The following is a 15,839-nucleotide window of genomic DNA, read 5'->3' on the forward strand; positions in this document are numbered from 1 at the left end:
TTTTAATTTCTTCATAAATGACAGGTCAAAATCTGGCAAACAAAAGCTACCTACATTTCTTAAACTTTGCTTATTTTAATGTTACTTAGTTTCCTACTAAAATGTATGACTTTTTTGTGACTTAACTAGTTTATGGATCCATACTTATGTTGTTACTGCTCATCATTATGGTTTTAATTATTCATCACCCAGGTCTTCAAAATGTGCAAATTGTATTATAATAAAATCATAATCAGCAGAACATTTTATGCAATTTGAAAACAGCAGTTTCCCAAATTACACAAATTGAACTAATGAGAGTTTTCATTCTTCCCAGTGTAACTTTCTTCTTTGTGCAGAAGACATTAGGCTTCCATCATCCCTTTCCCCACTAGATTTCAAGTCCACGAGACAGCTCCCTGCTGAAGGTTTCAAGCATAATTTAAGGAGCTGGAGATCGTGGCTGTTTGAATAGTGCAAATACTTTATCTGGGTTAGATCCACTACTGTGGCATTTAGCAAAACACAACGTGAATTACCATTTAAAATCACAGCTGGCAGGTCCCGAATAGAACTGCGATTTCTAGGACGTTTTGTGCAGATCAGTTTTCTCGGGTTACATCTTTTAGTCTCATGCAACATACCATCACATAAACGAGGTATTTCAATACAGCGATTGACATTCAACAGAAAACACTTTCTGGGGGAATGAGAATTTCCTATTATAGAATCCAGTGTAACTACGCACGAGAAATAACACGTTCACTAAAATCAGATCCTTGCTATCTTTTTAGCAACGGCACCTCATTTTGTGTCTCATGCTTTTGGGAAGCGGCGAAAGCAGACTGTGTGTCAGATTCGTACATTTGCACATGCATTCCCCCCCTCCTCCCTCCCCGAATCACGTTTTGGAAAGGAGATGAGGCTGCATTGCAAAGGAAGAAATGTCTCCACTGTGTATTTTCATGCAGACAGCCAGTCGGTCAGTGCCATCTCTCGCTCTGTCTCGCTTTCAGGGAAGCAATTGCATGTGCTGCTCTGGGGATTCGGGTCCCGAGGTTCCCCTCCTCCCCCCCGCAAGCAGCTTCGCAAAGAGCTTTTTATAGCACACAGAACAGATCCAAGCTTGGGGCTTTCTTACTCTCCTCGTCGACTTCACTTTAGTGATTGAGTCCGCCTGTCCGTCAGTAAAGGACAAATTTAGTATGAGTGCAATTAACAAGAGATATTAACCCAACCGGTCAAAAATAAGTAAATAAAAAAGCAGCCCCAAATACTGGGACACGGAGCTCGAAGGGCACCGATCTCCGCTTACAGCAGCAGGGGAGGAGGGACGGGTGCCTACGCTTGCACCATACGCGGTGTTGTCCAGAGGAATGAATGAATGAATGAATGAACGAACGCGTCAATGAGGAGAGCCGGGAAAAGAATGAATGGGGCCCCGCTGCGCAGCCACATGCCGCCCGCTCGCAATGAATGAACCGCTCGCCCGCCGCTGCGCCTCAGCGCCGCACCGGGGCGCTGTTGCCCCGCCCTGGCGGAGGCGGCGGCTGGAATCCCCAGGCCGCGCACGTGTCCGGGGCTGAGGAGGCCGAGCGCCGCCAACGCTAGATGTCACCTGGAGGCAGCGGTGGCAGGTGGGGGAGGGGGCGAGGGGAGGCTATAAAAGTAACTCCCCGTAGCACGTGCAGACTTCAGGGAAACTTCGGAGCCCGGCCGCGGCCGTGAAAGGCGCTGGGGCAGCCTGCGCCGGGCAGGACACCCTCCGTCTGAGCCGGGCGGGCGGATCCCCGACGGCTGTAGGCGAGCCCGCTCCTTGTTCCCCCTCCCGCCCCAACGTGGCCCCGGGATGTTGGGCTAGTAAGGCTGGGGCGAGGAGCAGCAGCATGAGAGGCAATGGGAGCGGGCTGAACGCCTCCCACCCGCCCGCGGAGCTCAGCCTGGACCGGCCCGCCTGGGTGGCTTCCACTTTGGCCGCCATCCTCATCTTCACCATCGTGGTGGACGTCCTGGGCAACCTGCTGGTGATCCTGTCCGTGTACAGGAACAAGAAGCTGCGGAACGCTGGTAAGGGCGTGGGGGTCGGGTGGCGGAGGCGGGGTGGAAGTGCACGGCGGAGGGCAGAGGAGGGGGCCTTGCCAGCCCCAGCGCCTTTCTCCTTCACCCCAGCCTCCCTGCTTCATTGAGGCGTTGGGCGCTGCTAGCCAACAGCTGTCGCTCGCGCCAAGCGGCTGGGCACGGAAAGTTGGGACCCCGGGAGGGCTGGTCCTCATTGCCTTGGCGCTGAGGCATGGGACGTTTGTGGCAAACGCGGTGCCTTGGAACCCGAGCCTCAGGCCAGCCCCCTTCTGCAGAACTATTTTTAACCGGCCACAGCTGGAGGTTTTCTAGCTGTTGTATCCTGCTCGTTTGTAGATAAAACTAGGGATGGGGCTTTAAAATTCACTGCGAGACCGCGGATACAGTATGTGACAGATGCCCAAAGCGGCGTGTTTCACGGCAAATCAGAGCTCAAGCTCTCTGATGTGTATTTTTAGCAACTGCAACCAAACCGTGGTGCTATTTAAAGCTTTCGTTCAGTAAAAGTGTAAGCCAGTATAAAAAACAAACAAACAAACTGTGTTTTGCAATGGAATGAAACACGGAGGGAGAGAGGGTGCCGTAGCAAGTAGTAGTATGTGAATCTTCCAGATGTCACGCTACTGATCTCTAAGTTTAATATTATTTGATACATCTCTCTGCATAAAATAACAGGGTTGTGACATCAGACAAAGTCAAAAGGTTCAGTTATGGCTGATGCATAATTCAGAATAAACGAAGGCATTCTTTCTTTGTTCACCAGCTACTTGCTGTTTACTTCTTTTAAAGACTGAAACCATCTGACAGAAAAGCAGATTTAGGCACGCCTCAGAAAAGTGGATTTTTGACAGGATAGGATCTGTGAGGGGCTATTGAGTAAATCCCTCTTAGTTTACCGATTATTGGCCCGACAGACCGGAACTTCTCCTTCAGAGGCGTTCTGCTTTATCACGTCAGACCAGCTGCTGCGCACGTGTACCAAATGGGTGCACTCTAAGCCCTGTTGAAACTTTCATGGGGTGAGAGGCAATATATGCAGGGAGCTGCGGTGCTAAACAAAACAGGACTGGGTGTTGCTATTTTTTTCCACCCCTTAAACTATTGTAAAGGATTGGATCCTATTATTGGTGAATGGCCTGCAGAATTTCACTGTTAACTCCACAGAAGTCAGCTGAGTTAGATTGACTTGACACTGATGTGAGAGAGGAAGCTTGGGTTTGAATCTAGACAACAGCTATGTAACTGTTCTCTGTTTGCATTATAAATCTAACTGACATGGCATAAAAGGTTTCATGGTCACTTTCTAAGTAAGGTAATTAAAATAATGTCAATAAGCATGATTAAAATGAAGTCAAACTGGTTTTCTTCTGTAGTTATCACTGATGTAAAATGTAGATACTGGTGCTTTCTGTCATTTACTTTGATGTAAATAAAGAGTACTTCCATCAAAACCAAAAGTGGTGTGAGCACAGAATCAGATTCTAGAATTCCAAGTCAAGCTGAACTTTGTCTTGCCATTTTTTCTCATGTAGATCTTTCTTTTCATGCTAGGGATTTTTTGTTGAAGTAGGTGTATATTTGTAATGGGTCTATGAGTGAGAGTTAATGGATTTAGATAAACCCCAGTGTTAATTCACATGCCTCAGTTCTTCTCTTGGGAATCTGAAGTCTAGAGAGCCATAGTAACAGAACCACACACAATATAGTGATGTGTACCTAAGAGTAGAATTGAATCCTTAGACTCTTATATCTGTATTTGTTCTGCTTTTGCTCTCAGCACATCTCACTCACATCTTCACAAGTGCTCACTTGTCACATTTCTCACTCAATGCCTTTTTCCTTCTCAGTGGCTATTGAGAACTGCAGCAAATTATAACATAGAGCCAAGGCCACAGAAAGTCCTTTGGATATTGAATTGTATTAGGCTAGGTTGTGGGACAGATACTGCTGTAATTTAACTAAAAAACTGGCTTAATAGCAGGAAATAATTCATATTATGTTTCAGGATAGAATTTAAGAGTAAAACAAAGTAGTTTTCTAGGAGATAGATTAAAACTTCTGTCCTGTAAGAAAAACTTTGAATACTTTGAAAGAAAATGTATAGAATTCAGGGTCTTGGGAAACATAGAAAATGGTTAAACAAACAAATCTTATAATCCTCATACAACTAATTTGTAACTTTTCAGACCCCACCCAGTGAAAATTTAAGCAGTGCATAATTTCAAAGATGTGTGTAGCCCCATTGAACATTACACTGAATTCTGTGGGACCACTCAGGAGTAAAGTTATGAATGTGTGTAGGTGTTTTTAGGATCCAGGCCTTATGTTATTTTGAGCAGAGAAAGGAGGATTTTCTTTAATTTTTTGCTGTTAAATTAGGATATTTAGGAACAGGCAAAATTTTAAATGTCAGACATCTTATTTGTAAATTGTTAATTATAAGGAAAGTTGCAACTATTTGCAGAGCCATAATGAGAAAGAAACTTCTGATTTTGCAGCATCACATATTAATAAGACATTTGCTGACACATTCATTGAGGGAAAAACAGGACACAGGCTGAAAATTCCACCTGAAACAGGTCAGGGAGGAGCAGAAGATGTCTCCTGAAGAATATGTATTTCAATGAAGATTTCTCTTCTTTCTCTGAAAAGAGGACAAACTGAACTATGGAATATTTAACATTGTACCAAAACAGGTGGATGTGGTCTGGGAAAATATCTTGCGTCTCCATCTCAGACACACGCATTTTTTTGGGAAGATAACTACAAAGTCGATCCGGGGACTTCTTTTATTGCTAACATATGCCCTGGGGAATAGTAGGAAAACCTAGAAAAACCTTCACAAGAAGTGGTATCACCTGCCTGCCAGTCAGAAGGTTAGTGAGGTACTGTGATCAAAGCAAAGGAGTCAGTATCTCAAAGAAGCTTTGTCTCAGCAAGCGAGGAGTGTCTGATACACCAGACTCCTTCATAGTCACAGACGTGGCTTCAGTAGATGCTCTTCTAGACACAGAAGCTGATGATGCAACTGGTAGGATTCTCTTTTATTTAATGTACTTGACTGTAATAGGTTTCATAGTTCTGACTTATTGTTATGGTGATTTTTATGATCCAACAAACTACTAGGCCAAGTTCAGTCTCGGTGCAAGCAGCTGTGACCCAGGTCGCATTGGCTTACATCAGGGCTCAATTTGGCTCCTGATGTCTTTTAACTTTGACATAGATTTAATGGGAAACATTCAAGGCATAAGAAATCTGATGTTTTAAGTCTTGACCTGATGTCCAGATAGGTGAAACTTTAGTAAACTATTCATGTGCTTTCTTATTTTTTTTATAAATAGGTTCAGTATAAATCATGGAATGTGTTTCATGATTCTTTGTTAATGCTTATAAATTCTTATAATTCTTATCAGCTTATGCTGATAAATTCTTTTAATAAAAGTCCTGAATTGAAAAATTAAAGACACAGATTTTTGCTCAGTTGCTCTGCTCAGTGTTGCAAAGTCTGAAGTGACTTGGACGCTTAAGTGTCTAAGACCCAGATTCTCAAAGGTATTTAACATCTGAAATCAGGGGGAGTTAGGCACCTAAATAGCTTTTGAGGCTCTGGGCCTAAATCACTTGTGAATATGAGACTTTGGCTCCTGAGTCACTTGGGCCTTTCAGTGCTGAGTAGAGCAACGCCTAAATAGTTTAAAAATCTGGGCCAAAGTGACTAGCCTCAGGGAAGGTAAGTGGAGAAATACAGATAGTCATAACGTTATGCGATGTGAAAACTAAAAAAGCAAAATCTTAGAGCACCTCAGTGAATTTAGAAAGCAGGTAACTTAAAGAAGTTTATAAAATGTTATAAGTAAGAATTCATATGATTGACTGTCCTTATGCCTTCCTTGTTCTCCTTGTCAAGAAAACAATGCATTAAGAACAAGGAGATGAAGCAGTCGCAAAAAATAGCTTATTACATGGTAAGTTAAAAATGATTTGTCCCCTATTAGGATCTCATTCTGCACTCTTTGCATTTGCACAAAACAACCATTGTAATCACTGGGAGCTTTGCATACACAAGGACTGGAGGTTTGGGACCTTATTAGTTAATAAAGGGAGCTGCTTTCAGTCTTATCCCTTTTGAGCTTCTTCCTCTTTCCCTTCCAAACTGTATTATTTGGGCCAAGGTCATCGGTTTTAGCATGGCTACTTGGCAGAGCCAGCATAAAGGAGTCATAAAGTGGTCTTAAGAGCCACCCACTGAATTCCTGGGGAGCCTCCACTCCTCACCTTCTTCCACAGGCCAGAAGTGGTGACCCGGCCTTTCCTACCACGGGCCTATTTCTGGCTGTTGGAATTACTCATCCTGGCCATTGATGGCTGTACACTCTGCTTCTGCTCAGGGATGAATTTGGTCTTTTATACATGTTTGTTCAGTTTCCCAAATCAGTAGCTGAATCTATTACCAGCATGTTTATTACCAACAAACACTATTGTCACTAGCTAAGAGTGCAGAAAAGAGGTTCTGATATTGATACAGCTCCAAAGCCCTGATACAGCAAGGTAACAGGATTATTCACATGCTTAAGCTTCAGCGTGTGCATAACAATCTTCCTGACTCAAGACAGAAGCAAAGAAGAGAGAAGGCAATTTTTATATTCTGAATTCATTTCTTTGCTAAATTAGGTTCAAGAAGTATAGTTTGTAAAGATAGGACCAAGAATGTCAGGAGAGCAGTGCATGAGGTTGAGAGCAGCCCCAAATTAAATTTGTATGTTCATTGGGGACATCCAGGAAAAAATGAAGGAAGATAACTTCTTATGTGAAATGTCTTTTTAAAAAGTCCCTTAAAATAAAAAATAACCTGAAGTATTTTTATTAATACTGTTGTATTTTTAGAATCAGGGGCACAGTCAGTTGGAATCCTGCATATGGAGGGCTTACAGAACTGGGCCTTTTAAAAAAAATTAAATATGTTACATAGCAGCATATTAATCTGGTTGGTGAAGAGACTTCTTAGTTTCAATATTTACATTTATTGGAAATATTATACATGGGGGGTTTCAGATGATCAGATTGCGGATTTCATTCAGCCTTTTCATTATGGTAGTTGTTCTTGATGATGTTTTTTTAATGTCAAGAACTTTTTTAACAGAATATTTGTCATTATCTGCTTACAAAAAGAAACCAAACTTCTTCTGTTGTGAAACATAAAGGAATTATTGTCTTTATTACAGATTTCCCTGGATGACTTTTGCATACCCAGGCAAAAATGGGTAGCCCAAGAAATGTTTGGATCATCAGAGAGAGAGAATAGCTGTAGAAGACCAAATAATAACACGCAAAATAAGGGTCTGAAGAAAATTGACTGACATATTGATGGCAATGAACATTGTTATTTCAGACTTGAGTTACTTCAGGTAGCAAAAATGGTAAGCCAATTGAGGGTGGAAGGGGAAATGTCTAGCTGAGTTGTTGAACTTGTCCACCTGATGGACAAAATTACAAAGCAAGATATACAGTTTTGAACAAAACAATTCCTTTAGAGTGGTTAATAATTTGTTCAAGATTAGGGTTCACTTCAGAAACTTATTGAAGTGAGACCTCATCTTTTCAGTAACCAAAAATTAGGGGTAAACATTTTTAAAAAAAAGTGTGTGGTTTTCTTGTAGCTTCTGTCAAATGATAGTCTTTCCTTACTCTTTCCGTCAGTTTTTAATTTTCTGAACTGGCTTACCTTTTTGGTGGCAATGCTTTGGGTCTCTTGCTGTCATGAAACACTGTTTCTGGTTGAAAACGCTTTGTCTCTTCTAGTTTTTAGTGCACACCTTTTCTGTTTTCTTTTTTTTCCTCTTCGCCTGTTGTCTCTAGTCTCTTTTCACTTCCTCTCTTCCTCCCCTGCCTCCCAGTACTCTGTTCTTTTACTCTTATCTCTTTGCTGTTTTTTCTCTACCACTACATATGTTTCTAGATACTAACAATATTTCTAGTTTCTAATGATAGAAATGCTACCAGCAATAGATATCCGATACCAGTAGCACTACTAACAAACCCCTCTTAGACATTGTGGCGTGCTTGCAGACTTTTTATTCCCCTATGAAATGTCAGACCAGGACTGCGCATCCAGAGTGCAATTTTGCAGCCTAAAAAATCACCTTGCACTCTTTCTGTTGGCAATCATTTTTTCTTATGCACTTTCTTCAAAACTGCCTGAAATATCACATTAATGTTCCACTTTTGAGTAATGTGTGCCAACATCTCCTCCAAGAAAATGTGATTAGTAAAGGAGTTCTTTTTTGGAATGAGACAAAAACGTATGGTGTTAATAGCTTTTAAAAATTATTTTAGGGGTCTTTTGTAAACAAATAAACATAATGCTTGAGCCTTTATTATATAAATACTACCAAGAGAGAAGTACCCTTCCAGCTGGGTAGCCCTTCCAAAGTCCACCAGCATTGGGGACAATGATTGAGCTGAATAGGTTTGTAAAGGTGGGTACCTTTCAAGCTGAAATGAGTCTCACCATTCTTTTGACCTATGTCATTTAAAGGATTGAAAATACAATGAAACAAACGAAATAAGAATCCTATGATATGCCAGAGAACAGATTTGTCAGCCCTGTGGGTATGCAGCAATCCCATCTTCCTCTCCTATGTTAGGCTTTTGAGGAAGATGTTTATCTTATGATTTGTAACTTATGGGTTGAGTTACTTAGAGCACTGGATGGACACCTTTTGTTGTGCAGTAATAATACAAAAGCTCCAAGTTCAGTATTTTTTAAAAAGTGCAAAGCCATGTCAATTTCCATTTAAAGGTAGTTTTGCACCAGAAATATCTTCAGCCAACTCACCCCAATAGTTAGAGGACCCAAACAAACAAAAATCATACCTGAATGTCACTGCTTCTGGTTCCACACTTTCAGACAGGATTAGCACCTGCTCAGGAATTCTATTCTTGATTCTTCTGTGCCTATTGCCTTGTTTGTCATACCTTGTAAAGCCACAGTTACAGAAATATGCTGATATGTGTTACTTTGTTTGCATACTGCTACCTTCTTTTCCCTTCAGCCCCAAAGATTTCCCATCATCCTCCCTTTCTCTGTCTCCCTCCACTTCCCCTCCTCAAGTTTCTTCTTCCCCAGCACCCATGGCTTGTTTTCCCCCATTGAAACTCTCCATAACATACTGAATATATAGACTTTTCCTAAGGCATGGTCCCTAACCTACACATGATTAGAGATGTGGCTTTAGTGATAGCTGTAGCACTGCATAGTGTGAAGTAATGTGATTAGATTAGGGACCATTCTCTAGACTCCTAGAGGACTCTTAGCAGTCTTTATAGTTTAGAGTCCTAGGATAGACCTAAAGGACTCAAACTATAGAGATTGCAGTTTAAAGCACCTCTCCCTCATACCCCTGCTCTTCCAGCGAAAACAGGAGATAGAAGCATATGCTCATGGTTCCAGTAGGGAGTGTCCTAACGAGGTCAGGAAATTGACCTCTGGTTTGGTAGTTTCCACCAACATAAATAAAAGTGAAATTAAAATGCTGTCATTTTACAATAGGGGCTTTCCCCACACTTTGCATGTGTGTAACTAAGTGATTGTATATGTTACATGACAGTGGAGAAATAGATCTTCCTCCTGTTGGTTTAGAAATTGAAGTCCGGGTACAAAATTTGAAGAATATGCGCCATCATTTTCTCCTCTAATGACAAAAAGGAGATCCAAAAAGTAATTATATTTCAAATGTACTTTTTATAGTTTATTGGCTTCTCAAAGTTTTTTTTTTAATAACATACTTTTATCATTTCTGTAAAGCCAATGAGTTTTAAACAGTGAAGAACATTTGGAGCAACTCAGAACTGAAAAGTTTATTTTAACATAAAATTATGCTACATAGATATTTTATAGCGGTTATGTATGTACTATGCATTAAATGTATAACCTCCATTTTTCAATTATTAAAGGTGACATTCCTTGCAAAGGTAGAAAACAGGATACAAATTATTCTTTCCTTTGACTCGTGTCACCACATTTACTCTTAAGACTCTGACTAATATTAATGAATTAAGTTAGCTAAATCCCCTTATGTTGTTTTGGCAATTCAATGCATGTGGTTGACTGTCCTTTTCCCCTTTCAAGGATGGATTTTGGCTTCACTTCACTTAACTGGCCTATATGACCATCATATTTATGGGAATGGTGCCTCACAGTGGCTGAATGGGACAAATCTGGGACTCCTGTAAAGCTATTCAATTGGGTCGCCTTCTGCAAGGCCCAAGATTCATGTATATACCTCTCTCTGGACCCTACACAATCACCCTACTTCCAATAACTCTGCCATCAAAACAGGGAGAAGGTTTGTGATCTATAGGGTGAAGTTCAGTTGGGAATTTGATCAAAACAAATGTGTGTTCCCCAGGGAACTTAATTTTTGTCCACAGAGCTCTCATTGTGAAACAGCCTATATGCCAAACCACGGGCTCTGGAATTTGAATGGTAAGCTGTGCATTAGCACCTTAGCCTGTCACTGTTGGGATGGAGCCCTCGGCAGCTGCAAGTTTAGCAGTATTTTCTGAGCGAGACTTCCTGGGTTAGGACTTTCCAAGTAAATAAATCCTCCCCGTGTCCTAACACAAGAATCGGTTCTTATCTTGCTGACTGATATTCCAAGTGACTAATCAATAACATAGCTTTTGTTAGTAGGCCATGTCAACTAAGCCTGAATAGGAGTACAGTACTACTGTACAATCTTGGATTAGTCAGCCACAGAAGACATTTAGGGCCTGAACACTCATAACTCCATTTGAAGTCAATGGGAACTGTGACCACTCGTTATCTTTAGAAGAATAGGTAAAAAAACCCATGCAGGCCTTTCCTTGTCTGACCACTCAGGAATTGTTGGCCAAGCAGATGGAAGGGTAAGTGCCATATACAGTCTTGAGGATTTTCATGCAGTCTATGAAACCTAGTCTTTGTAAGGGAGGTGAAGGTGAAGAGTGTGTAGAGGAGGAATACTGGAAGTCCCAGAAAAAAACTGCTTTTGTGAGTAGTAGGAAACTTGCCACAGTAAATTTCAACAAAAGTGAGGTTTTTGTTTGGTTTTTTTTAATCAAAAATTTCCTTGAAATGTTTTTGGCAAAGCATCAAAATTGGAAATATTTTGTCCAAAATGAATGTGTTTCATCCAAAAACTGCAATATTTCAGTCCAGAGCTAAAAACATCTTGCTTTTTCAGGCATTTGTTTCCTTGATGAAATATCCAAAAAGTTCTCCAAAAAGCAGATGCTTTTCATGGAAAAATGTTGTTTAATGCAAACCTCAGTTTTCTACTGAAAAACAGTTTCAGTGGAAAACTTTTGAGCAACTCTTGTGGGTAGTCTCCTCTCCATTGTCAGCAGCAATAAACTTAATGCCTCTACCGTCAACATCAACAAGCTAGATTGAATGAGCCTCGCTACTCCTACCTAATTGTAAGAAACTATTCCTTTCCCAATCTGTGTTGGGGGCAAAGAAGTGCATTTACTTCACCCCTAGAGTTGACAGAGTGATATGACCCTATTGGAGGTGGGGGAAACAAGTTTAACATGTACACCTGGAAAGCTTGAAAGGACAGAAGCTACTTCCATGATCACTTCTCATTATATAGCACCTTTCACCCCTTCACTCTCTGAGCAGCTCTGTAGTTCCTGGCTGTTGAGTTAGAGAAGTGTACTGACGTTTTTGCTTTTCTTCAGCTCCCCTTGGATAGGTTAGCTTGTGTCGGTATCCACAGACTTGTTTTGAGACCGTGGAGAAGCTTTGTTAGGCTAGGACTAAAGATCTTTTAAGTTTGGTGAAAAGCTAGACACTGGCCGTTAACTATAAATAAATGTCTGTATAAATTCATATGGACCAAATTCATTCCTGGTACAACTTCATTGACTTCAAAAAGAGTTTCTCTAGGAGAGAGTTTAGCTAACTTTTTAATATTGGATGGGAAGCAAATTAGTATGGGTGATCTGCAAATAAAATGTTTTAAAACATTTTTATTTTATTAGTAAGGTGCATGCATTTGTCATGGCTCACTTATGGGGAATCTTTACATAGAAAGTATCTCTTCAGATTATCTTTTGATGAATTCATTTTTACTGGGATTCCATCTGATTATAATACTTTAGTACTGTAATACCGTTAATCTAACTTCAGGTTCATATGATTGATTTACTTACAATCCATGTTGATGTTTTAATAATGCAGTGGTTAATAATCGGGCATTTAGATAATTACAGTTTTTAATATGATTCAGTTTGCAAATTGTTTTTATTTACTGATACATTTATAGGCTGGAAGTGTAATATTTTTGTAACTGTGGGCTTCCAGGATGGCTTTTTCTACAGTCAAAACATACCAACCCTTTTGTTGTTACCATGTGAATAGTTTTAAAGAAACAAAATACGTGTTTTTCCATATTCCAGTTGAGCGTGGGATGTTCATTAATCTGGTTCTTTAAATTCAAATGATTTTTTTAAGATAATGAAATTTGAATATTTTTGGCTCTGAGCTAAGTGAAACTAAAACTGCATGGCAGGGAGAAGAGCAAACCTCATCTAATCATGAAAATTATGCTGCAAAGCAGAGGGGTGGAGTCTTATAGTGTGCTTTCCCTGGCACCTGAACTGTGAAGCCCTCCATGTGAAGAAAACATGTTTGGGGCTCTACTGCTTTTGGGAGGTAGTGTGACTGGTGGAAATATCATGGGGCTGGGGAACGGTTTCTCGACACAGCATGCTCTCCTTCAGAACCTGTAGATTTTCCCACAGAAAGCTCAGCAGAAGCTAGTTTCGTTGTAGCTTTGAATTCCATTGTTTCTACCTTAAATAGAGGGACCAAAGCAACATGGCTGCTGAGAGATGCCAGCATTTCAAAATATCCTGACAATAAATGGGGGTAATCTGGAGTCTGCTCAGGGGGAGTTGGCAGGGAAAGGGTATGTGCATGATTTCTGAAGAGACCTTGAAGTGATTTGTAACATGAATATTTTAAATCTCAAGGCCTCAGCTGGCTTTGATTTCACTTAAGCGGCCAGAACCCATGGAGATCCCATTTCTCCCTAAAATTAAAAAAAAAAATCTGACCTATATCTGGTGCCCCTTCACCTACAGGTGATTATCTTCTTGTGGAGAGGCCCAGTGATTGGACTATGAAAAGCAGGAATCCTGATCTGCCATAGTCAGGATCCAAATACTTACCAGGCACTGGGGACCCTGCCATAGCTACCCTTTTATGCATGAATAGTAACTGCAGTAAGGGACCAAGTCATAACATCTTTCTCCCCATCCTGTGTGTACCCTGGGACCATCATTAAAAACCTAGAACTGTCCTGTCTAGACTATGACCACCAAGCCAGCTGTGCTGTCTGGCTCCCCCTTCTCCTTACATAGCTTGCAGTGGGGCTGACGTTCAGTGCAGGTGTCCAGAGAGCTATATAGTTGGGACCAGTACACTTAGTGGAAGTACATGGCTACATAGATTCAGTACATATGGCCAGCTATCTACTAACTCTTCTCCAATCCCTGTATCCTTTGGGGAGTATGTACTAGAAAGCCAGTTGAAATTTCATAGATGCTAGATGAATAAATTATGACTCAGATGATGATTCAGGATTCTCTGAGTGGAGGGGAAAGGTGGCGGCCAAGGATAAGACCAAGGACTATTGCAATACCTCTCTTATCTAAACATTTCAGTAAATGGATTTTGTGTTCAGTGGATCAAGGACAGTTTGCTTGGATCCACGTTATCTGGATGGATAACATCAATCTGTTCTTAATGTTCTTTGCCCCCCTCTGCCTTCTAGTCAAAAGCAAATGCTCCAGATTATCAAATTTTGCAAATTTATGAGCTGTTTGCATAAAATTGCTAGTCTGAGTGTTTATATAGATGATATGCATATATGTATTTGTCTGCATGTATGTGTGCACACAGAGTATATCAGGGATGGGCTCAAGAATGAGTGCTGTAGAGCCAACAAGGATAATCTCCAGATGGCTGGTTAAGCTATTTTTCCTTCCTCTGTGCACAGGTTGGCTAGGAACAATGGGAGTGGAGCAGGGCCAAGGATTTGTCCCATTATGTGGTGGTAACTAATGTAAAGCTCATAAGATTCTCACACTTGCTGTTTCCTACCAAAAAAATGCATTATTTTAAACATTATTTTTAGCAAATATGTTAGCGTTTCTTTGGTTTCTTTGGTAAGTCTGCCTACCTTTTCAGCTCACTTCTTGATTGCCTTGTCTCTTCCACAGTCAGTGAATCCTACTACTGGGGATCTCTGCAGTGACTGAAAATAATGTTGACTATAGGTCTTTTGATAGCTGATGGAACGCTTACATTGACTTTCACTGCTTTCTTGGCACAGAACTTGCATTATTTAAAGATTACCTTTTCTCAGTCCATACAGCATTATATGCTTGTCTCATTTATCCAGTTTTTTCCAGTAGTTTCTGGAAGCTCCTAGGAATTCCTCTTGGTTCTATTGTACATTTGAATGCTTTCAATGGATACTTCATAAGTTTAATATGCAAGTATGAAGACCACTCCCCGATATTTCTGAGGATTCCTGTAGTTTCTGTGACCACTCTCATACTGAAGGATTACTCTACTGATAGCAAGGTTTAAATTTGCACCATCTTTCTTAAGTTACCTTCTGTGTTTAATTGAATAATACTTTTCTCTCTTTTTTTGATGATAGATATTTCAATTTTGCTCTGAAATCTTGTGGAATTACTAGCTGGTTTTGACAGTGGGCTTTCCTTCAAGGCTCATGTTAAACATTTTCTGAAATTGTTTTATTAGTCTCTGGAATGTTAGGCTATTGAAATGTTCTCAGGGCGTAGCACACTGCCATTTTAAAAGAGACCGCTATTCTCCCCCGGTCATTTTTCCTTGTAAGACTTGTGTAACATCATAAAGACAATCTAGAAATGATTGTGAAATTAAACAGAACTTTGTGTGCTTCTCTGATATAAAGCCTGAAGCCTTGAATTATCTTAGTCGCCACAAGTAATGTGAGGCCCTGAAAAGAGATGTTGGACCTGATTAATGTAGACATATTGGTTGAAGTTAAGGTAATGGTAAGTAAGCTGTGATCAAGGATCTCAGGAAAGGGTGAATTGGCAATCCAATTGCCTATATGCATTTGCTTTCTATCTGGGATATCACCCATTTGTCATAAACCTTTTACATGACTTAATTGTAAGTTTGTTTCTAGGTCTCTCTCTTGCTTCCCTCAAGCAGTAGCCGCTACAGAACTTGTCCGACAACATGCTGATTGAAATCAGTTTCTCTGAGCATGCTATTCTTGTGTTGAGAGGATGTCGTAGATTACCAGAAGAGCTTATATTATATTTACTTGAATTCAGAACTTTACATTCTTTTCCTACCATATTTCCTCATAAAAACGTCTTAATCATCATTCCATGAGGTTCACCTGTCTGTGTATTGAATTGCTGACAATTCCATGTGATAGGACAACAATATTTGTCTACATCTTTTGCTTACCATATGTAGAAATATCAATCTTGCTTCCTTTGCAAATTGATCTTTAAATCATTAACTCCTTCATAGCTGTTCTTTCCTGCTATATGCTTAATGGAAATTCAGAAGCTACTACATGAGTAACATATGGCAGCAGTTACATCATGAGGTTGAGTTTAAACATGGCTTTTACATTTTATTTATTTATTTATTTATTTTGTGTTAATGCCTGTATGAAAGGTGCTTTTGAAGTATGTGATTTATCATTTCTTCTATAAAC

At 40.3% G+C, this 15,839-nt stretch overlaps 1 protein-coding gene across 1 annotated transcript in view; it reads left to right on the forward strand.

Annotated features, from left to right (window-relative positions):
* The first annotated feature begins 1,748 nt into the window (after positions 1-1,748).
* The window catches only part of MTNR1A (melatonin receptor 1A), a 105,438-nt gene continuing 91,347 nt past the window's right edge, over positions 1,749-15,839 (forward strand). Inside the window, exon 1 of the mRNA XM_030563824.1 lies at positions 1,749-2,046. Coding sequence (XP_030419684.1) covers positions 1,866-2,046 — 181 coding nt within the window. The 5' untranslated portion in view covers positions 1,749-1,865. The remainder of the gene's footprint in view (positions 2,047-15,839) is intronic.

The sequence above is a fragment of the Gopherus evgoodei genome, chromosome 5, assembly GCF_007399415.2.
Source record: "Gopherus evgoodei ecotype Sinaloan lineage chromosome 5, rGopEvg1_v1.p, whole genome shotgun sequence".
NCBI lineage: Eukaryota > Metazoa > Chordata > Testudines > Testudinidae > Gopherus > Gopherus evgoodei.